Here is a 24,774-nt window from a genome sequence, read left to right as displayed (position 1 = left end):
AGCAGAGGTTGAATAACCCCCTGTTTAAAGCACCTGTGGACAGAGCCAGATAGCGGGGAACAATTTATCAATGAGACCACAGAGAGCCCAATGGTGTCAAAAACTTTAAGAAACAGAGAAGTAGGTAAGACATCTGCTGGACTCGTTGAGGGTTTCATTTGAGTTAGTATTTCAGATAGATATTTAAAGAAAGTGGGTGAAAAGATTCCATAATTATGGTTTGTGGGAGATCACGGTTGAAGAGGCTATTTAAGGGGGTTATATTTCCTCTTACCTCACTGATCTTATCTTGGAAAAGCTTAAAAAGTCATTGCAATCCATATCTGAGAAGACTGGTGTGCACGGAGTTGGAGGAGAGACGTTGCTATTCATTGAATCGAAGAGAACCTTAGGATTTCTTTTTCCTACTGCGAGTAGTTTGGAGAAATAAGTGGCCCTGTGATCCAGGGCGGGATTTAACAGAGCTGCCTTTTCTGATTTTAAGAGGAGCTACTTTATCTAGAATTTTTAGACATTGTGAATTGCAGGAGGCCACATGCCATTTCATATCATCCATTTCAGGTAGATTAGATTATTATCAAACAATTCCACAAATTCTTCCACCACAGAGTCAGTAATTAGATGTGAATGCTTCACATTAACAGAGGGCATAGTGTCATAGATAAAGGAGAGATTAAAGAAAAGATATTGTTGATGGCTAATAAAAATGTCCTCATGACGGACTGGTCCGATATCCAGACCCAGTGACAGAATGAGATCCAGGGTGTGGCCACAACTGTGTGTTGGCCCAGTCATATTTTGGGTCTAAGAGATTAAGAAAGTCAGGAGCGGCGTGGCATGAACTGTCATCGACATGGAAATTAAAATCCCCCAGCAGAAGGATTGTTTTCTTGTTTCTTGTTGTCGTCTTGTTTTGGCAGTATGTGCTCTACCTAGCCTAGCACTTGGTGACAGAGAAACCATATATGACCACAAAATGCAGTACATTTTCACTATGCTGAAATAAAGGAAGACTTATCAATTAAGTCAGTGTCTTTTAGCTTTGTTTACATTTTGAAGCCTTAACGGTGGAGTTTTGATAATCTCGTGCTTTTTGCTTTTTTTTCTTGACCGAATCGTGTAGGCAGAAGTTAGCAGGAAAGTTTGTGTGAAAAACCACTTCTAACACACAGCATCTACATTAAATAGCAGTTGTATTATGATTTCACAGAAAATCTCAGATGGAGAAGAATGTTTGATGGCTGAAGTGGGACAAATGATGAATACATTTACATTTGAATCCTAATTTCCCAGTGACTTCAAGCAGGGTAGTCACAGACAACCAAACATGTAGCCAGGGGCCTTATGACACCCAGGTCTCGTGTATTTTGTTTAACAGGTTTCTATAGAGTTTCTATAGTTTGAGGGGATAGGTTAATTGGATAATCGAAATTGTCACTAGGTGTGAATGTGCGAGTGAATGTGAGTGTGAATGGTTGTCTGTCCCTGTGTGTTGGCCCTGTGACAGACTGGCGACCTGTCCAGGGTGTACCCCGCCTCTTGCCCTATGACAGCTGGGATAGGCTCCAGCGCCCCCCGCGACCCTGAAAAGGATAAGCGGAAGCGAATGGATGGATGGAAGGTTTCTATAGACATTAGTGAAGCTAATGTTTTGGTACTGCTAGTAACCCTTTTTCCTCCTAGTAACCCTTATACTGCTACTTGTGTATTGGTGCAAGAAAAAACATGAGAGACACTGTACTTTTTGGAAGGCAACTGGACTGATTAATAAAGCCATGTATCTGATGGTGTGATTCATCTCTGAATTGTGGCTGGAGAACATGCTTATGGAAGAAGACAGGTTTTGATTGTGTTAAATAGTAGAATATCAATACAGGGAGTGCAGAATTATTAGGCAAATGAGTATTTTGTCCACATCATCCTCTTCATGCATGTTGTCTTACTCCAAGCTGTATAGGCTCGAAAGCCTACTACCAATTAAGCATATTAGGTGATGTGCATCTCTGTAATGAGAAGGGGTGTGGTCTAATGACATCAACACCCTATATCAGGTGTGCATAATTATTAGGCAACTTCCTTTCCTTTGGCAAAATGGGTCAAAAGGAGGACTTGACAGGCTCAGAAAAGTCAAAAATAGTGAGATATCTTGCAGAGGGATGCAGCAGTCTTAAAATTGCAAAGCTTCTGAAGCGTGATCATCAAACAATCAAGCGTTTCATTCAAAATAGTCAACAGGGTCGCAAGAAGCGTGTGGAAAAACCAAGGCGCAAAATAACTGCCCATGAACTGAGAAAAGTCAAGCGTGCAGCTGCCAAGATTCCACTTGACACCAGTTTGGCCATATTTCAGAGCTGCAACATCACTGGAGTGCCCAAAAGCACAAGGTGTGCAATACTCAGAGACATGGCCAAGGTAAGAAAGGCTGAAAGACGACCACCACTGAACAAGACACACAAGCTGAAACGTCAAGACTGGGCCAAGAAATATCTCAAGACTGATTTTTCTAAGGTTTTATGGACTGATGAAATGAGAGTGAGTCTTGATGGGCCAGATGGATGGGCCCGTGGTTGGATTGGTAAAGGGCAGAGAGCTCCAGTCCGACTCAGACGCCAGCAAGGTGGAGGTGGAGTACTGGTTTGGGCTGGTATCATCAAAGATGAGCTTGTGGGGCCTTTTCGGGTTGAGGATGGAGTCAAGCTCAACTCCCAGTCCTACTGCCAGTTTCTGGAAGACCCTTCTTCAAGCAGTGGTACAGGAAGAAGTCTGCACCCTTCAAGAAAAACATGATTTTCATGCAGGACAATGCTCCATCACACGCGTCCAAGTACTCCACAGCGTGGCTGGCAAGAAAGGGTATAAAAGAAGAAAAACTAATGACATGGCCTCCTTGTTCACCTGATCTGAACCCCATTGAGAACCTGTGGTCCATCATCAAATGTGAGATTTACAAGGAGGAAAACAGTACACCTCTCTGAACAGTGTCTGGGATGCTGTGGTTGCTGCTGCACGCAATGTTGATGGTGAACAGATCAAAACACTGACAGAATCCATGGATGGCAGGCTTTTGAGTGTCCTTGCAAAAAGGTGGCTATATTGGTCGCTGATTTGTTTTTGTTTTGTTTTTGAATGTCAGAAATGTATATTTGTGAATGTGGAGATGTTATATTGGTTTCACTGGTAAAAATAAATAATTGCAATGGGTATATATTAGTTTTTTGTTAAGTTGCCTAATAATTATGCACAGTAATAGTCACCTGCACACACAGATATCCCCCTAAAATAGCTAAAACTAAAAACAAACTAAAAACTACTTCCAAAAACATTCAGCTTTGATATTAATGAGTTTTTTGGGTTTTTCAATAATAAAATTATTCCTCAAAAATACAACTTGCCTAATAATTCTGCACTCCCTGTATTTGCTTTTCACTAAGGAATAACAAAGGTGTGAACTAGAGGATTTATCTTTGAACATGCCCTCTTTTCTCCTCTCTCAAACTTTTACTTTCGAGCTGGATCATCTACCTCTATCTCCTGTGTCTCCTCCAGCCACCAAGTGTCAACGGGCCTTCTGGCTGCACGCCGGTATTGACAGGATGAAGAGGTTCAGGCGGCATGGTCAAGAGTCCCAGAGGGATCGGCTAAAACAGGAACTCTTTGCGTTTAATAAGGCAAGTAAATTAGACCTTATCACACAATTTCAACCACATCACTACAGATGGCAATGTGAGTGATGAGGAGAAGAAGAAGAAAAAAAACATTCACAAGACTCTGAACTATCTGCAGTCATAATATGCATTCAAGTGACCAGGTTACTTAGCAGAAACAGAAAATAAAAGTAACCAGAACAAGATCAAATAAACTGTTTACTTTAAATTTATATATTAGTTTCCTTTTCTCTCATTTTTTCTGTGTAACTGTATCATGGCAGAGCAATAGTATACAGATAGGTGCAGCTCAAGGCTACAACAGATTTTCACAGGTAGAAATGACCTTATTTGGAGTCCAAAGGACCGCTGTGTTTCCATTTTCCTTAGACTTTGGATGGAACCCTTCTAAATTTACAGTAATTCTCTATTTTTCTCTCATTCAAATCCTGCCTCTATTTATCGCCTTTTTTATTTTCAGTTGTTGTGAATGTGCATACTTTGACAGACAAAAAATGCTGACATGAGAAACCAATGCTTGTCCTAAAAAATGCAGTCAATAAAAAATAATGTTTAGCATCAGCATTGCAAAATAAGGATCCATCAATCTGATCTTAGCGAAAGCAGAAACCATGGCATCACTATATGATATTCAGAATGTATGACATTTTCGAAAAACGTATGGACCTGGGGTTTTTTGGGGTGATTTTTGTCTGTACATCACCGTGGTCCCTTTAAATCAAGGAACACAGGCGTGATTGAAGACGTGCAAGCACTCAGCTTTAATTCAAGGGCTTTAACAAAAATATTGACTTAACTGTTATGGAATACGGCCATTTTTATACATGGTCTCCATTTTTAGTACTCTAGTGTTCAGAATGTAATTCCAAAAATTATCATTGTTCAAATACTTAAGAACCTGACTAATCTCAGATAAGAATATATACATTTCAGACAGAATGTCACCAGGTAAATTTATGAAAGTGCGTTGCCTTTAAGAATCCATACAAATCCCAAACTTTGAACTCTAACCAGCGTAGGTATCCATCTTAAGTAACCATAACGATCTAATTAGGTTGATCCTAACATGAATAATATTATAGCCCTCTGGTTTTTCTAATCCCCTAATCCACTAACAATAACCAAGTGACAATGAAGAAGCTTAGTGGAGAAAGCAGTGTCACCTGATTATTTCAGTGCCTCTAAACCAGGGGTGTCAAACTTACAAACTTACTGTCTAGGGCTGCTCAATTAATCGAATTTTAATCTCGATTACGATCTGGGTTTTCAACGATCATTAAAAATGACTGAGCCGATTATTAGCACCAGAAGTTATTTGGAGAGGAGAGGATAATGGCTGCTGAAGAAAGAATGCCGTTGGCTGAAAAGAGAGGTAAAACGACTTCAGTGGTGTGGAAACCAATGTTCCCTCTAAGCTGCGCACGTGCGCAATTGCGCACTGCTGGCACGGTCTCTGCGCACAGAAAATCTGCGTTGCGCACAAAAAAAAATCTAACCTGAATTGAAATTAAAATTAAAACTTGAACAATTCTGTTTTGCAGTGTTAGTCAGTGAGTGACTGGCTGCTCCTGTATGGGATTAGAACGATGCCACCTTATCCTTTAGTCCAGCCAATAATGCGAGTCACATTCGTATATACGCAGCCAATCAACGTCACTGACAGGCTATGACAGCGTCCTTATGTGCCGACACCGGTGTTTTAGCTAGCAAAGCGGCGTGGCTGATGTGCAGTGAAGCCACATTAATGACCAGTGTTGGGCAAGTTACTTTGAAAAAGTAATTAATTATAGTTACTAGTTACTTCTTCAAAAAAGTAACTGAGTTAGTAACTGAGTTACAATATTCTAAAAGTAATTAATTACTTGAAAAGTAACTATTGCGTTACTTTAAAAAAAACGTTTAACCCTCTGGGGTCCAGGGTATAATTGGCCATTTTTAACTACATTTTCCCTTTTAAAAACTATTTACTTTGCCTTGTTTGGTATCATCCTTTTCAGCACAACCTCACGTGTCTGAATTTACAGTTATGTTTTCATTTTGACATACTGTATTAACACAATTGATTTAAAATCAGACAAAAAACATAAAATCAGAGTAGAAACAGTTATATTTTTACTGTAACAACCACAAACATGTTTAATGAATCACATTTCATAACTTTAAATGCAAATATAAATTGTCAATTTTAAAATCATATGCACAAGTTTTGCAAACAACAAAGTTATTTGCAGCCATTTACCTTTTACCTTGATTTTTTAAATAACCATTTCAAACTATTTACAGAACAATCAGCTGTTCTGCATTCAATAAGATGCCACACAAATTGTTTGTGCCACTCCAAAAAAATAATTTCTGTCCACTATAAAGGAGAACATCACAGCCTGATACCTGCAGGTCTGACAGCAGCAGGTGTATCACTCCTGTTTCTACCTGGAGACAGCAGTCGCCTCATTGTTCTGACACACAACACAAAACTATCCACAACACTACACACTAACTACACAAGACAACACATTAACTACACACTCCAAACACGCTAAACATCACAAATCTCTCACATCTCAAAACAAGCACTCTCGCTTTTTCTGCTGTTTCTCTCTCTCTCCCTCCGTCACTCCTAAAACTTCCCCTGTTTTGTTTTTTTGCTCATAAGCAGAGCGCGCTAACGTGGCGAAACTATTCAGGAAAAAAACGCTGCGTATATCTTTTTTATCATGACTCTGGTTTTACGTGGCCTATCAACACAATTTATAAACTGGTATATATCACCTTGTTGCTTTGTCTTTAAGTGGTCATGTGATTGGCTTACCACGACTACTTTATTCTTCCTCAGTCAAACAGCAGCACTCATGCCATTGTTTTGCCCCCTTAGCTCCAGGTGTTGTGCTAGACAGTGATCGTGATTACCGTCCGCGGGAGCGCACAGCTGCTTAAAGCTGTAGCGTCCAGATTACTTACAGCTACTTCCGTGCAACTGATATAAGATGCGGTAAGCTGAACACAGCTTCAACCATCTGTTTGTTGAAAAATAGTAACGGACCGCATTTTCTTGTTAGTAACGGTAACGGCGTTGTAACGATAGGAATAGTAATTAGTTAGATTACTCGTTACTGAAAAAAGTAACGACGTTATTCCCATCACTGTTAATGACAACGTGTACAACCATTGGAGATGTGAGCAGGACAGACGGAACAACTGACGGGAAAAGTGTGGACTTTATACCAGTTTTTAAATTGTGTTGATAGGCCACGTAAAACCAGAGTTATGATAAAAATATATGCAATGTTTGGTTTTCTTCCTGAATACTATCGTTATTTATATTTACTGCGGGAAGAAAGCGGTAAAATGGCGTTTTATAAGGAAAACGCCGAAAGCACTCTCTGCCTGTGAGCAAAAACAAAACCAAAAACCCTCACCCTTTCCTATTGGTCGAGAAAAAAGTACCGTGTCGACCAATCAAAAATGATATGGCAGCGTGGCATCTAGTTGTTAAGAAACGGGGAAGTTTTAGGAGTGACGGCGGTGTTCTGAGATGTGAGAGATTTGAGACGTTTAGCGCAAATCTTGTGTAGTTAGTGTGTAGTTAGTGTGTAGTGTAGTCAATAGTTTTGTTGTGTGTGTCAGAACAATGAGGCGGCTGCTGAATGTTACAGGTGTTACAGCAGTGATACATCTCCTGTTGTCAGGCCTGCAGGTATCAGGCTGTTGTTCTCCTTTTCTCATAGTGGACAGAAATTATTTTTTGGAGTGGCACAAATAATTTGTGTGGCATCAGATTTGATGCAGAACAGCTGATTGTTCTGCAAATAGTTTGAAATGTTTATTTAAAAAAACGCCTTGGCTGCATTAAAAAAATAAATAGCTGCAAAAACTTTGTTGTTTGCCAAACTGAGTTACTTTTTTGAAGTAGTAACTATATAATTAATTGCCCAACATTGGTCATTATATACTGTATTTGGCAGACAGAGTTACAGACTCTCTCCCAGACCACAGACTCATAATACAAGTCAGAGCTTTATGAAAAAAAAGAAAAGAAAGAAAGTTGTGTTTTCAAAATTGGAGTTCAAGTTATTTTTACTTCCAATAGTGTTAACATACTACACAGGTCATGAACAGGATTTTTTTAAATTTTCACTGTAAGTGGGCTAAAGCAGTTAATTAAAAGTAGTCTAACATAAATGTAAATGCTGTAATTTGATTATTTTAATAAACCATGTAACTTGGATGGATTAGATGCTGGCGTGACCACAGTGCACACGTCTGATGTCGCTCACAGTGGTCCAAGGGATCGCTCAGCGAGTTAGTGTGTTCGCTCAGACACATGAAATATTTGAGGGAGCATTGGTGGAAACATTATGGGTTCGTGGAGTCAGACGTGGATCAAATATTGTGCAGTATTTTGAAGTTCACTAAACATAGATGTTTACATTTTTCATTTATTTTTTTATATTGCAAACATTTGCACTGTAATCAATATTTGCACACTGTCAAAAAATAATATAAAATAATCTTTAAAGCCATTATTCAATACATTGTTATTGTTAAATAAATATCGTCAAATAATCGAGATATCAATTTCAGTGAAAATAATCGTGATTATCATTTTTGCCGTAATCGAGCAGCCCTAGTCTACGATACAATTAGTGTGTGAATGTGAGAGTGAATGAATAGTGGAATTGTAAAGCGCTTTGGGAGCCTAGAAAAGCGCTATATAAAAGCAATACATTATAATTATATATAACCCGCAGGATCATTTCATATGTCAGTTATTAATGTGGAAGCTGAATCTTCAGCCCTGTTGAGAATCCATCCCGGCAGCGGTGGAACTTTATTTTTGATGGGTACACCATGTGGCCAATCACATGCAAAGACAGACAAGGAAGGGGGCGGATGTTCCAAAGACAGCAAGTGTAGTGGTATAGGCCAGGTACATGGAGAGACAGGAGAGTCGGATTTAAATGCTGGCAAGTCATTGTGGAGGTAATTTTATTAAAACAGTGAATTTAAAAAAACTGCTCCCTTGAAAAAGACTAAATTTACAGTTCAGTATTGAATATTAAATTAAAAAACTGTACACAAAATGTCTTTGAATGGCAGAGATGCAGACATGTCTGCAGTCATAGGTTTTACAGCTTTTACAGTTATATTTCTACTATAGAAATGTCTTCTTTTTTTTTTTTTTACAACTACAGTTTAAAAAATGGTCATATAAAAAATCTATTAAATATATAGCTTATTTACACTGTGAGAAAGGGGAGTTTCACTGGTTGGGGCCACTTAAGATCAAAGTGGGCTGTATGTGGCGAATAGACACTGCACTCATTTTATTTTACAGATAATTGTAACCATAATGATGACACACTTTCTGTATATAAGATGCTTGTGCCCTGCAGAAATAACACCTATATATGTGTAGACACAGGTGTTCATTTCAGTGTTTTGTTTGACTAATAATTATCGTCATAGTTTTGATCTTTTTCTGATGAAAAAACACAATTTTATTGACGAATAAAAACAAGATGAAGATGTACTGGAGAGAAGAGGTCCAATCAGAATGAATTGTGTTGTGTATAAGGGATGATGATCCAGTTAGAAGTTATCTTCTTGTGCAAAGTTAGACATGCACAATTTGATCTGCCGCTGACAGACAAGGTTGGGCGAGCTCCCCGTCTCATGAAAAAACAACAACAAATGCCAGAGTAATCATATGGACACCAGCCTGATTATGGACATGTCAAGGAAAATCAGACGCTTCGCAAACCGCGTAGAGCAACTTTCACTGAATAAAAACACAACAAACTTTTATACTTTCTATTTTTGTCAAATGAATTAGTCTACAACAATCTTATGATATTTAGTCAACTAAAACAAAATTATGACTAAAACAAAATCAAAATTTGCATCAAAATTACCACTGTAACATTTATGTATACTTTTACATGTCCAATCTGACATGTTGCTCTCATATACTCATCCCTCCTGGTCCCTCCTAAAAAAATAAATAAATAAAAAAAACCCTAGCTTCGCTTCCTATCTTTTTGTCAATGCCACCATCTAACCAAACTATACACCATAGCAATAATATAAGCTGCAGTATTCTGACAGAGGCTTTCTCCTGACTGATTTATCCTCAGCAATCAGGCGTGTTTTCAAAACTAAGAATTCTAATGCGACCCGCAAGCTTGGCACAAAGACATCTAGATGCTGTGATAGTGGCTGTTTGTTGGGTGTCATAGGTTTCCATTGTGACACATTCCCATTATAGCTCGTTCTGTGGCTGAAGATTGCTTCCAGTAAACAACAACACTTAAGGCACTTTGATTTGTGTTCTCTTTTCTTTGTTGTAATCTTATTTTAACTTTATGATTTCCTCCCAACATTGATTTGCTGTGTGGATGACCCTAGTAGTTATGAGTAAAGGCTTTTATTTTTTATTTTTTTATTTTTTTTTTATTTTTTATTTTTTTTAACCCCTCAGCCGTAGAAAACTGATTAGGTGTTGTCGTCACTCTGCCTGGCGGGTTGGCAGGCGGTGTGGATTGTTGTGAATGCGATAATGCGAGAAAAATTGAAACCATAGGTGTATCTACTAAAGTTAGACCAGTTTGAATCTCAGTGATCTTGAACTCGATGTCAAGTTTTGTAAATGTGATAACTCAAAGGAAGTCACGTAGGATTTATTTTTACCACTCCCTGCCACCAGTATTTTTGCATTTAGCTTTGAGTCAAATTCTTATTTTTGCTCCTGCATATACAGACTGATATCGGCCGCAGCCTAGCAGAGTATCTCAGATGTGCAAACATGTCCGTGGGTTCTACACTTAATTTTCCATACCAGTAAAACCTCCAGTAAAATTGTGATTATATTGGACTGGGGAGCCAGTGGAATAAATATAAATATTAGACACTGCTGCTGACTGTTAAACTGATTAAATTCATTAGCTAGCATTTATTGAGATGTATGAGGGCATTTCTTGAAGTTGGTATTGTTTTGTACACTCTTGTCTCTGTCCTTGGCTCTTTTGTCAAAGTTCTTTCTCACCCTCATCTTTTCACTCTCATCCTCAGACAGTGGAGCATGGATTCCCCCACCAGCCCAGTGCTCTGGGCTACAGTCCCTCCTTGAAGCTGCTGGCCATTGGCACTCGCTCCGGGGCTATCAAACTGTATCCATCATTCTGTTAAATGTTCAGTTTCTATGCCATATGTTAAAACAAGACCTAGAGTGTGATTAAAGTGATGGGTGGGTTCTTTTACATTTTGAGAGAAGCCAATTGAGTCTAAAACCAGATTAAATGCCATGTTGAGGCTGTCGTTTTTAGCATCTACATGGATGTTAAAGTCACCCACATAATTACTGAGCTGAGCACTAAATCAGATAAAAAGTCTGAGAAATCAGACATAAACCCTGTGTAAGGCCCAGGTGGACGACAGATAACTAATAAGACCGTTATTTGAGTTTTTCACCTGGGATGGACAAGGCTGAGCATCAGGCTTTTAAATTAATTAAAAGTCTGTCTTGGTCTTTGGTTGATTGATAGGCTGGTGTGGAAAATTGTTGCCACAGCTCCTCTGCCTGTGCCTCGAGTTTTCAGATAGTTAGAATGAGTCAGGGGTGTTGATTCATTTAAGCTAACATAATAATCCTGCTGTGTAACCAGGTTTCTGTAAGGCAGAGTAAATTAATTTGTTGATCAATTATTAACTCATTTACTAACAAAGACTTGGAAGAGAGAGACCTAATATTTAATAATCCACATTTCACTCTTTTACTCTTTGGTGCAGCTGTGGATACTGTATTGTTCTTTCTTTGTGATTTTTTTTTTTTAATGTTTAAGTCATTTTTGCTGGTTTTTACAATAATAATAATAATAATAATCATTAATAATAATAATAATAATACATTTTATTTGAGGGCTCCTTTCAAAAAACCCAAGGTCACCTTACAAAAGAACAAAATTAATAAAAGGAGCAATAGTCATAAAATACATAAGTTACAATTGCAAAACAGAACTTGACAACAGATAAAATCAGCACTAAAGCGAATAAGCCAGTTTGAACAGATGTGTTTTGAGCTGTGACTTAAATATCGGAAGAGAGTCTATGTTTCATATGGCTGGAGGAAGAGAGTTCCAGAGCAGTGCGACTGAAGGCTCTGTTCCCCATAGTGATAAGATGTGCGGACGGAACAGTAAGATGAATAGCAAATGAGGATCTGAGAGGGCGGGAAACAGTGGTTATATGAAGCAGGTCACACAAATAGGAAGGAGAAGATTTATGGATACACTTGTATGTGAGAAGTAAGATTTTAAAGTTTATCCTGGCTTCTATGGGCAACCAGTGAAGCTGCTGAAGAACTGGGGTAATATGAGCTCTTGACGGCGTACGAGTTATGACCCCGAGCTGCAGAGTTTTGAAGAAGTTGGAGTTTATGAAGGGACCTTTTAGGGAGACCAAATAAGAGGGAATTGCAGTAATCAATACGGGACGTAATAAGACTATGGACAAGGATGGCAGCAGCATGGGGAGTAAGGAAGGGACGGAGTCGTTTAATATTACGTAAGTGGAAGTATGCAGACTGGATTATGTAATTAATGTGAGACTGGAATGAAAGAATATTATCAAGTATGACACCCAAACTCTTAACCTGAGGGGAAGGAAGGGTGGGAGAACTTTCAGTGTTAATGGAAAATCTGTGGGATTTGGTTAAGATGTACCAGCAAGTAAAACTTCAGTTTTATTTTTGTTAAGTTTAAGAAAATTGGAGGAGAACCATGATCTAACCTAAAAATTTGTTTTTTGTCTGTTTGGGAGCTGACACAGTCTCTATGGAGATGGGTTTTGGGGCGTAACAGGAGGAGAGAAGCTGCAGGGAGTCGTGTAAGACTGCAACTCCGCTTCCTGGTCCCAACTCTGGATAGAAATGATATTATTTATAGTCACGAGGGAGAGTTGGGGGCAGGAAACGTTTTCTTTTTCCTAAGAGGGGGAATAGAAAGTAATTGAGAAGCAATGCTCTAGCTTAACCTGTCTCAGAACAGAATTGCCAATTACCAGAGTCTGATCCCCGGCAGATGTGTCGCCAAGTGGGGAAAAGCAGTTAGACACATGAACAGGTTGGTGGTGTACCTGGGCCTTCTGTTTAAGACTAAACTTCCTCCTCACCGTCACCTAGCCATCTTGTTTCCCCGGCTGCTCTGGACAGTCTGCCAGGGGAGCGCTAGCTACCTTAGGCTGCACTGGCTACTGTGGCCTGCATAACTATGGGTTTTCCAAGGGTGTGAAGCCAAGTCTCTAATTCAGTGATCTTGGCCTCCAGAGCTGCAAACAGGCTACATTTAGTACAAGTAGCATTACTGCTAAAGGAGGCCGAGGAGTAACTAAACATCTGACACAATGAGCAGGAAAGTGTAGGAGGGACAAGTGAAGAGGTCATGCTGCTAGCAAATCCTTAAAGACACAGTGAGTGAATACACAGAGTGTGTGCTTCGGATAAAGCATGTGAAGATTACACTATGAAATAAGAAGTTATCTATTAGTTTTTAATTAAATTGCTACACAAAACCACCACTGTGTGTTGGACTCTAATTCCCTTCACATTGTATCTTGGCGTCCCCTCAAACACTTAGATACCTCCCTGAATTTGGGACTTAAATTTTAGGATTTCTCTGTGTAAAATACACCATATCTCACTAAATGTACATTAGCTTAGCTCTTCCCAGTTTGCTAGTATGTTAGTATCACTGCAGCTATGATAAATGTAGTCTGTGCTTAACCATTGTTCAGATATGGATCTCCGGGTGTGGAGTTCATGGGGCTACATGATGAAAATGCTGCTGTCACACAGGTGCACTTCATGCCCCACCAGGTAATGTTTGATATAAATCACACAACATAGAATGCCAGCAGCATTTAGGTTTTTTGCGCTTGTACTATAGTGCTGTTCACAATAGTGTGTCTCAGGGAATACATTTTGTTATATCTCTGATTATTTGTAACTCTTATGTAGGTTGAGCTGGTGACTTTGCTGGATGACAACAGTTTGCACATGTGGACTTTAAGAGGACACAATGGACTTTCAGAACTTCTTGAAATAGGACGCTTCACACTGACTGGACCACCTGGGTAAACCACATATTTCCACCTGTCATTTTCCTTTCTCCACAGTAACCTTTTTGAGAAATGGCCTAGTTTTATTTGACTTGCTAAGCTAAGTAAAGCCAGGTAAAGAAGAGAGATGAATATGTAGAATTTGCTTAGCAACTTCTATGTCCTGTGACCTGTACAACTAAGTGATGCCACCTTTCTCCTTCCTCCTCCTCTCAGTGCCCCCCCAAGTGTGACCAGAGTGACAGCAGTACTGGCCCACTCCTCAGGTGAGCTGCTGCTGTTGGGGACAGAAGGTGGACATGTATTTGTAGTTGAAGTTCCAGGATTCAGAGAGCTGGAAGAGAGAAACATCAGCCTTGACCAAGTTTCCAGCAGGTAGGCAAATTAAAACACATTACAGACTGTCGCACACTATTATAGAGTGTCACAATATGCTGCTAAGAACTATGACGGTTGTTAGTTTCTGCAACGTAGGCATAGAAGAAAAAGTGAAACTGCTACAGTTACTAGAGAGAGTTTTTTCTGTTTGAAAGCACCTATTGTTGCACTTTGTTTAGTTTTGTTGTTTTAAAAAAAAAAAATTCTGCTAGGGACAAGAAATGTCCTTCTTGTCACATAAAATATTGTATTTGGCTACTGTTTGCACTCGTGGCTGAATGCTGGATAGAGCAGATTGTAGCTCAGTGCTACAGTTTGTCTGTGGAAATTTACATATTTCAGTCACTTTCAGAGCATGTATTACAGTGGAAATGAGCACTCTGTATCAGTCTGTTCACTTCAAGTGTTTAAATAAATGTTACTGCTAAACTGCTGTCACACAGTATAATAGAATATATTGCCTGTCATCCCCTGTGCGTCAATAATATAGACTGCTATTCACTTGAGTTATTTCCTCTGCTTGTTGTGTACAGCATACCCGATGACTACATTGGTCGCAGAAATCTAGAACACGTTGAGGCCTTGCAAGAGAACCCGGTCGATCCAGATCAGGTCATTATTGGCTATGGACGTGGCCTCATGGTCATCTGGGATTTGGAGAAAAAACTTGCTATCCAGCACATTCCTGCCACACAGGTATCTGTCATTTAACGTGCGCCTGAACAGAATACCAGCTGCCATTAAATAAACTTACTGAATACTGTGTAATCTAACCATAGCAACTGGAGAGTGTTTGTTGGACTGAGGACGGAAAGTACATTCTGAGTTCACACAGCGATGGAAGCTATTGTCGATGGATGGTGGGGGGGCAGGACATGAACGAGGAAGAGAAATCAGACATTCCTTATGGTAAAGAGGAAGCTCTCCACCGTTTTATTAATCACAAAGTAAAAGGGTTTAGGGCTCATGGTTACTTGTGTTTTATAATTGCAGGACATTTTCCCTGCAAGGCCATTTCTAAAATAGTTCAGCTCCCTACAGAAGAAGGGTAAGATGACGTCATCCACCAGTGAAATAAATTTTTTTGTCAGCTTCCTTCAGTGAAAGTGGCGTCGTCACCTTTCTAATGTTTAACTTCTCAGATATGTTATGTGAGCCGTTGTTACACATTAATCACTGAACAAATGGAACTGAACTTGAACCTTGTGTGTACGTATGTTTGCGTGTTTCTGTAGGCCTCCATTCCTGCTGTTCAGTGGTGGTATGCCCAGGGCCAGTTATGGGGACAGACACTGTATTACAGTGATCCATGGTAAAACACACGTGGCCTTGGACTTTACCTCCAGGATCATCGACTTCTTCGTCATTAGAGATGGACCGCAGCGCACAGGCAAGCCACACACACCAACATACTCAGTTACTGGCAACAAAATTACAGCACATTTAAATATGGGACTCTTAAAGGATTTGACACTATTGAATGTTCCCCATTCTCTCATGTTGTCAGGTCCTATGAAGAACTGAGGAATGAATTACATTTGAGAAGATTTTTTTTTTTTTAAGTACAGATGATAAAGTTTTGTAATAACTAATTCATATAATTACTTACCATTTCCACAAAGACCTCCTAAAAATACAATGACAGGCAACTGTTTCCATCAATTTTACAGTCTGCTTACGTCTTATCACTTTATAAGATAAATGAAGATGAAGATTTGGAAATTGATATCAAAACATTAATACACTATAACTGGCGTGTGTGTGTGTGGCACAAACATACTAAAAGCACAGAGGAACACTGCTTCAGTGTTTAACTTACTTAGACTTTGTTACTTTGTTGCTGTCTAGAAGGACACAGTTATAATAAATGAACAAACATTATTGAAACACAGATTAAATGCCAAAACTATATTAATCATGATATTGATGGTATTTTGGGGGAGTACTCATAAACCTAATGTAGAAAAGACAAATGATGTCGAATCCCCCATTAGAAAAAATAACACTCAATAACAGTCAAGAGTTTTTGGGCCTATCAGAAAGTGAATGAGATCAGCTAATTTCTTTGAACCATGCAGTGCTATTTGTTATGTCACAACTGGCTAAAAAGGGGCGAGTAACGGTGGGTGATGTAGTTAGTCAGGTAAAAGGATAAAAGGCTTTATTTGAAATAACTGAGCTGAACATGAGATGTGTCAGTAAGTCAGTAGGGTTGGCATGTTGCATATGAGCTAGCTTGGTGAGTTAAATATTTGGATAAAAACAAAAAAACAGTTTTACAGCACATGATGCTCAGGAGCAGAGGAATCGCTCTTTCTGAGGGAGCAAGTAGAGCGTATTCTTATACCAGCCAGTACTGTAGCCAGGTGTTCCCAATCTCTGATGACCTGACTACAACACACACAGACAAAGACAACCTGCCAGAAGAGCCGAGGTTGTCACAGTTTGATATGACTGGGTTGTGTAAATTTGAACATACTCTCTTGTGTAATTGTAATTTATTCATCACCGCAGCACAGAAAAAGGAGAGCAGCTTTGACAAGAGACACAAGCATATCGCAGATCTCAGTTTATTAGCTGCTGTATATCTTCCTGCAGGAGATCCCAGTGCCCTGGTTGTCCTGGTGGAGGAGGAGCTGGTAGTTATTGACTTGCAGACTGAGGGCTGGCCTATCATACAGACTCCTTATTTGGTCCCCCTTCATAGTTCAGCCATCACATGCTCGCATCATGTCTCCACCATTCCCCTCAAACTGTGGGAGAGGATCCTCGCTGCTGGAAAGCATCAGAATGCACACTACTCGAAAAAGGTAAAAATCTTTGTAAATTAAAAATAATGTCATGTCATATGTATTCTTCTCTGATGACATGACAGGTTTTCACCTTTTCTGTGAATCTGTAAAAACACAGGCTAAGGCTATACAGTCACCCATTTAAGTACCAATATTCTTACCGGTGGGAAATGTTACCACTGTATGAGACTCCAAAGAATCCCCTAGAAGGCTGTTCATCATAACTGGAATGTTGCATCTTGAATATAAGATGCTGGTTGAGGACATCAAGTTTTCTTACCAATTTTTCTTTCTTCGTGTCAGCCGTGGCCAATAACAGGAGGTCAGAACCTGGCCCCAGATCCTCCACAGAGAGATCTGCTCCTCACAGGGTTAGTGCGGCTGCCTTCATTCACATTTATTGAAAGGTTTCTTTGAAGTTCTAAAAATGATTATAACACTGTTGTGTATATAGGCATGAGGATGGAACAGTTCGTTTCTGGGATGCATCAGGAGTCTGTCTCTATCCCATGTACAAGCTGAGCACAGCTGGAGTATTCCACACAGATGCTGACCCCAATGACAACATGAACCAAGGGACTGAAGGAGAATGGCCTCCATTTAGAAAGGTATGTTTTTGTAACTTAATTTATAGAAAAGAACATTTTCATTTATATTTTAAGGTGAATATAAAAGAAATGTCAAGACACTAGAGCTGCAGCTATCGATTATTTTAATAGTCAAGTATTCTATCGCGAATTCCATCAATTCATTGAGTAATCGAATAAGAAATACTCTTGTCTTATTAATGAGCAATGATAAATATTCAAAAGATAAAAAACACAGGTCTTTCCAAATGAGCTGCTCGTTGGTTAGCATTTTACAAATGACAAGGTTTCTAAGTTTGAGTGCATACAACATTTCTCAAAAAAACTAGAACCACTTTGATTGTATTTATGTGCCATATTCGATTTTTTTTTTTTTTTCTTTTTTTGGGGAGTGTTCCTAAATACAAAAAAAATATCAATGGGAAATTTTGAATCACTAATATCAGAATACTTTAATAATTCCTAAGGAAACTATGTATACCTAACCCCACTAAGTGCATGTTTTTGGGCTGTGGGAGGAAGGCACTCCACACAGAAAGGTTCTGGCCAGATGGTTATTTACAACCCAGGGCGTTCTTGCTCTGAGGTAACCGTGCTAATTTATTTTTAATTAATCTTAATTAGCATTTAAATCGACATATTATTTTATGTTATTTTACTTTAAATTAACAGCAATTATTTATGTTAATATTTATGTAAAAGAGGAATGTTGATCAAGGTCTTGCATAGCAGCATATTAGGCAAAGTTGGAAGTATAGGTCCTACTCTAAATTTCACCCTTGTCATGTTTCTGTTTAGGTTGGCTGTTTTGACCCCTACAGTGATGACCCAAGGCTCGGCATCCAGAAGATCCATCTCTGCAAATATAGTGGTTATCTGACTGTAGCTGGCACTGCGGGACAGGTGACTATTGAGCTCTGAGGATGTTTTTTTTACAACAGACCTATGTCATGTTGGGCTAAGGCATACCTCTGATGTAGAGTAAGCTAAGTAAAAACTTAACTTACACCAGTAAGTTAAACTCTTACTTGTCAAGTAATATTTTTAGTTTTAAAAGTTTTATAAAACTTAAGTATTATACTTTGCTAGTGAGTATATATGATAATGCCTGGGTATCAGTATTTAATTTAGATTTTTCTGTTGCTTATTCTGTCCTCTTGCATATGTAGGGGTAGTAGAGCTTAAGAAGTCAGTTTTTTCACACTCAGTGTTGAATTTATTTATTTTCATAAACACTCTTTTTCTTCAACCACAGCATCATGCTGCCACCACCATGCTTGAGTGCAGGGATTGTATTGGCCAGGTGGTACCAGGTTTCCTCCAGGCATAGGGCTTTGGCTTTAGACTAAAAAGTTCTGTTTTCTCTTATCAGACCAGACAATTTTTTGTCATAGTCTGAGTCCTTCAGGTGCTTTTTTAGCAGACTCCAGGTGGGCTGTCATGCTGTGTCATGTGTATCCAGTAAGAATCCCCCATACTACACAAGCCTACCTTGGAAAATATCCAAGAGCTGTGTAAGTAAAGCTATACTGGCAGTGTTGAGGAACCAGAAGACATTGATGAGAAGTGGGCTACTATAACAAGAAGGCATAAGTGTACAAGGTATGAGAATATGGGGTTGTTAGAATGCTACTATCAAGGAATCCCAGTGGAAGGGGTTACATGAAGTGGATGTGGGACCTGTGGAATCACACCCAACATCTAGACTAACAGCAAAACAACTAGTAGCTCAGTGTTCAAATAGCTGGAAGAAACGACTCACAACTAGAGATCGACGAGGTACAACACAAATGCTATGGGAAGGGAGAGCTAAAACGTCAGGTCAAGGGGGAGATGTCATCATTCCCACCCTCCGAGATTGGGGCTACGTCCACACGTACCCGGGTATTTTTGAAAACGCAGATTTTTCTATGCGTTTGCATCTTTTGTCCACATGTAAACGGCGTTTTCGGTCACTGAAAACGGAGATTTCTAAAAACGCCTGCCAGGGTGGATATTTTCGAAAACTTCGTTTTTGCATTTAAGTGTGGACGAGGAAAACGGAGAAAACGCAGCGTCAAAGGTGTGCGCCTTTTTTGACGTCACACTGTGCGCCACGTTATTGTTTCGGTGAAATGAATTTCTACAATACTGTTACTGTTAATTGTACTCTCTGCAGTGTTTAAATGCTTACATATACACACACAGTTACTGTCCCTCCACACATACGACTCGGTTCTGCTTCTATGCCCCATCTTTGTTTACTATTTCCTACCGAGGCTTCTAGACTTCTGATTGGCCAACATTTCTACACGGTTAGGAATATATCGCCACCTGTTGCTTTGGCATGTTCCTAGCAGCGTTTTCCTTCATGTCTGCGTTTACGTGTGGACGGGATTATTTTTTAAAACGAAAACGGAAAGTCTCCGTTTTCAAAAATACCCGTGTACGTGTGGACGTAGCCTGGGTCACCAGGCCCAAGTACAACTGGTGCATTGCATTGTCATAGGATCATGGCTGAACTGGAAAACTGGACCCTCTGTGGGTGATTAACTAAGACTACATAAAGTACCTCTTGGGTACTTTATCTAGTCTTAGATGTGAAGATGTGAATGCAATATTACAGACAATCCCTATTGCAACCATCACCAAAGCCAATCAGCTGAACTATACCACGGCAGTAATGATCACTGAGATGCTTGGCTACGAGATGAACAGCCACAAGGAGCAGTACCCTCCATGGAAAATGAGACTAGAGTTAGCCAACTATTGGAGCTATAGAAAGGTGTGATGAAAACAGGGATGCTTGAGAAGTACAACAAGCTGCCAATACCTGAGAAACTGCCAAGCAAAGACTCACAGCCTTGGCAGGCAGCTTGAAGAGCTACACCATAGAGACTGAAGCCAGGAGAATAAACCAGCTGTACTTCACTGAATCATCCAAGGTGTACTCTTAGTGGCAGAGGAACAATATGAGAACAGAACAATATTGGTAAGAGCAAACGGCAGGAGGATGCAACATACAGCTACAGTGTTCAGTAGCCAGTGGATCTAATAGCAGACTATAGCAACCAGGTCCTCCAGGATCCAGAAACCATTACAGTGGCAGACCTACATGAAAGGTTCTGAAAAATGAAGAGTTGGACAGCACCCTGACATATTTCACGCCTGGTGGCTAAGGAAGCTAACTGCTTTCCATGAGCATTGGGCAGCACACATGAACCAGCTGCTAACGGACGCGTCACACTGAGAATAGCTAACTGCCCAGAAGGGACCGGCCCCAGCCAACTACTTGTCAATAACCTGCTTCAGTACTGTAGAATGCCACAGGAAGAAGAAGGAGGAACCATGAACGCCTGTTCATGGTTCCTTCTTCTAGGAGCCGCAACCACCAACCACCTGCAGATTCCTGAGGAATCAGCTGAATGGGAAGAACATCCAGGCAATCAACACCTACTCCCTGCTGGTCATCAGATACCCTGCTGGGATAAATAGCTGGCCAAAAGAGAACATGGAAGCCATTGACATCAAGATAATGAACCGCCATGCATTGAGGGTTTCATCCAAAGTCCAGCTCCTTGAAAAGGAGGCAGAGGACTAGTGAATGTGAGAACCTTTATCCAGGATGAAATGACAAACATCCAGGAATACATCAGAAAGATGACCACAACTGACCTCGTGCTCAGTGAATACCTCAGGCAGCAGAAACCCAAGCAAGAAGACGAGCAAGAGGAGGAACCATCATGGAAGGTCAAGCCCCTCTACATGGTATGTACCACGGTCACATAGAAGAAGTGGCTGATATAGAAATAACACCCCAGCACTCCAATACAGGAAGTCTGGATCGGATCTGGAGAAGAGAGCAGGCACATCCAGGGCTGAAGATGCACTTATCTCTGTGTTCTGTGTTATAATAATAGTCTAATGGGAAAGAAGCACCCGTTGGAAGTTCAACTCCCCATTAATATAGTGGAAAGAAAAAATTCTCCAAGTTAAAACCCAAAGGAAAACATTAGAAACCCCTGCAAGTTGTAATCCAGCAGGAAAACAATGAAAATCCAGATCATCTTGAATTTATAGTGAAACACTGCAAAAAACAAGCAGAGAAAAGGCCAAAAAAATTAAAAACCAATTTGCCAATTTGTAAAACCACAGCAGTTCATCCCTTTGGTGTCTCAGCTGGAATTTTCAACTGTGAATGCTTAGATTCGGTCTTCTGCCCTTCTGAAAGGAAGAACCTCTTATCTCTTTCTGAACAAACCTTTTATACCTGCTCAACCTTTTTCCCCACTTTCTTTCTGTATGCCACACTTTCTGAGATGACATGTAGTCTCACACCCATTGTGACATCCAATCACTGTTCCTGCAGCCAAACACAACCACTAATATTCCAAGGTCAAAGCTGATTCATGTCTACACAAACAAATGCAGACATTAGAACAGGCATTTCCATTACTTAAACTGTATTTGTCATTCATCATGTTAGTTAGCCAAATACTTTGCAAGAATAAAGATGATTTACCATTAGCAAAAGACCCTTTACTCTCTGAAATGTAATGAGAGGTAGTCCAGGGGGGGACTCTCTTTCAATTCCACCTTTCTTGATACTGGACAAAGCTGCCTGTCGTGGTTGAGACTGACCAAGTAAGTTTCTATGGGACTTCCAGATACAGATGGACGAACTGGGTATCGCTAACCAACCAAACATAGCAGAGGAAGATGCAATGATACATGTAGCTAAGTGATAGCAACATCAGGATAAAAGAACCCAAGAAAACTGAGAAATACCGAGGGTTGAGAGGGTTGGAGGGTACAGGCAGCAGTGATCTCTGTGTTCGGAGCATTTGGGACAGTGACCCCCCCAAACTGGGCGAGTGGCTCCAGCAGACCCCAGGAACGACATCCGAGATCTCTGTCCAGAGGAGCGCAGTCCTAGGAACAGCTAAGATACTGTGCAAGACCCTGAAGTTCACATAGAGGACCTAAGCTTGAAGAATAAAGACTGTCTGCAGAACGAGTGGGGAAATTATTATTGTGTGTGTGTGTGTATACGTACACACTCTTATATAGGCCTACTTTGATATCACACTATTGTGGTTATTCCCACTGTTATTTTGACTTTGCAGATCCTAATGCTGGAGTTAAATGACGAGGCAGCAGAGCAAACCGTGGAGGCTAAAGTTGTGGATTTGCTGCAAGGCCAAGAAGGATTTCGATGGAAGGTAAAGAACAGAACTGATTACTCAGACCATGTTTATCTTTTTACAGTGACATGCAGCAGCTATAGACATTATAAAAGACGGATCTGGCCACTGTAACATGACCCGTATGTTTTAGGCCCTGTATTGTGAAACTTTTTTCAAGATAAGCTCTGTAAAATTTTTGTAGGTTCCTTTTGTTCATGTGTTTCTTTAAACTGTTTATTTATTAATTTCTCTAAGTGTTACTGCATTACAATATATGTGACCATGTCTAAACTGGCAGGCAGAAACAAAGGAAGAGGGAGAAAATATAATAAAAGGATACAGCACAAATAGAAAAGGATGATGTTTCACCAACGGATGCATCTGTAAAAAAAAAAAAAAAAAACACAGAAAGAAAGGGGAAAAAAAAACCATACAGCACCTGGAACAGAAAAATCTGACAATGAACAGCTACACACATCAAGAATAGAGTGCTAAGTTATCAGCCAACGCCAGCTGACTCAGCTACAGCCATATACTGTATGGGTTCTGTACACATATGCACTTATTAAGGGTAAGGTAACAGATTAATGAAATACTAACATTTCACTCAGAGATGCTGTATAGAAGTTTTACTAAGTGCTACTCTGTCTCCAACAGAGTTTTCGTTCTCCACAGATGCCTCCCCCAAAAAAACCATTAAGAATTGTTTTTGTAGTCTGGCATAAAATATTATTGAATGAAAAAAGGTGCACCTGCAGATTTAATTAATGCAACTTTGCAACCAAGCTAAGTAGCTAAGAAATCCACACTCGTGTCTAAATAAGGTCAGTTGTACTTCTAAAAATAAATAGCAGTAGCCAAAACTCAAAAGTTGACTTTGCAGAATCCAGAAACATCACAGTGGCCATCTTGATATACAGTGTGCAAAAATAGGTGATCTAAAAAGGCTTTAAATGCTGCATTTACAAAAATAACTAGCTTACTGTGAACATGCTCTGGGAAGCAGATACAATCGCAGTTTACCAATTTACTTTCTTTACAATAATTCCTGGAAAGCTATCATAAACCCTTTCTATTGTTACACCGTCAACTACATATTCCAGCATTTGATAGTCGTCTTCTTTCACAGGGCCACACTCAGCTGGATATCCAGGAAGACCCAGTGATGTTTCCTGCAGGCTTCCAGCCCTTTGCTGTTGTCCAGTGCCAGCCCCCAGCTGTGGTCACTGCTCTCACACTGCACTCAGAGTGGAAGTTGATAGCCTTTGGCACCAGTCATGGGTTTGGGTTATATGACTACCAACAGAAGAACAGTGTCCTGATCAAGTAAGGAGAAGCATTAAGAAAGATGTGTGTCTGTACTGTGTTTACAACTTCCAGGAAATCTGTTTCATGTTAGTGGATGTGTTTTAGCCATTATTTTCATTTTCGTAGTTAGCTGTTTTCACTCGATGTTGATCAATGTACAAAGAAGCAAGTTTGATGTAGCCAAGCTTTCAAACTTGCAAAATTTAAAACTGATACAACCATTCGTTAACTACTGGGTAGCAAATTCAATTCAGTTCAATCCAATTTGATTTATATAGCGCCAAATCACAACAACAGTCGCCTCAAGGCAATTTATATTGTATGGTAGACCCTACAATAATACATAAAGAGAAAAAAAAATCATTTATTCTCTTCCGGAAACTCCACACCGAAAGGCTCAACCCAGATGGTGGATTCAGACCTAGGACCTTCTTGCAAGGCAACAGTGCCAACCACTACCTGATACAACCTGATGCAAAACAAATCTAAACCATAATGGCTATCATGATAACAGATACACAAACAAACCCGTTTATCAATTCTCAAGTACGCGAGTACGTACTCGCGTTCTCGGTGAGTACGCATCGCTGAGAACGCACGCGAGATGCGTACCCGCCCGGCTTATGAGCACGGACTCGCGATTTGTACAATTGGAACACCTGCGTGCGTGATGATGTCACAGGTCCGGAGTTTTACTGCCGCCCCTCCTAATTTAACTGTGAGTAACATGTTATGAAGCTTAACTGTAATCACAGCCAAACCGGTTTAC

The 24,774-nt window shown here is 39.9% G+C and overlaps 1 protein-coding gene across 1 annotated transcript in view; it reads left to right on the top strand.

Annotated features, from left to right (window-relative positions):
* Positions 1-24,774, top strand: part of llgl2 (LLGL scribble cell polarity complex component 2) — a 67,114-nt gene that overhangs the window by 23,979 nt on the left and 18,361 nt on the right. Inside the window, exons 2-16 of the mRNA XM_031747827.2 lie at positions 3,547-3,668; positions 10,734-10,831; positions 13,452-13,533; positions 13,675-13,790; positions 13,992-14,150; positions 14,687-14,849; positions 14,933-15,062; positions 15,147-15,201; positions 15,389-15,543; positions 16,752-16,963; positions 17,249-17,316; positions 17,400-17,553; positions 18,331-18,435; positions 22,638-22,733; positions 23,827-24,023. Coding sequence (XP_031603687.1) covers positions 3,594-3,668; positions 10,734-10,831; positions 13,452-13,533; positions 13,675-13,790; positions 13,992-14,150; positions 14,687-14,849; positions 14,933-15,062; positions 15,147-15,201; positions 15,389-15,543; positions 16,752-16,963; positions 17,249-17,316; positions 17,400-17,553; positions 18,331-18,435; positions 22,638-22,733; positions 23,827-24,023 — 1,865 coding nt within the window. The 5' untranslated portion in view covers positions 3,547-3,593. The remainder of the gene's footprint in view (positions 1-3,546; positions 3,669-10,733; positions 10,832-13,451; positions 13,534-13,674; positions 13,791-13,991; positions 14,151-14,686; positions 14,850-14,932; positions 15,063-15,146; positions 15,202-15,388; positions 15,544-16,751; positions 16,964-17,248; positions 17,317-17,399; positions 17,554-18,330; positions 18,436-22,637; positions 22,734-23,826; positions 24,024-24,774) is intronic.

The sequence above is a fragment of the Oreochromis aureus genome, linkage group 8 (genome assembly GCF_013358895.1).
Source record: "Oreochromis aureus strain Israel breed Guangdong linkage group 8, ZZ_aureus, whole genome shotgun sequence".
In the NCBI taxonomy this organism is placed as follows: domain Eukaryota; kingdom Metazoa; phylum Chordata; class Actinopteri; order Cichliformes; family Cichlidae; genus Oreochromis; species Oreochromis aureus.
Note: the sequence above shows the minus strand (reverse complement) of the source record. Positions and strands in the feature narration are given on the sequence as shown.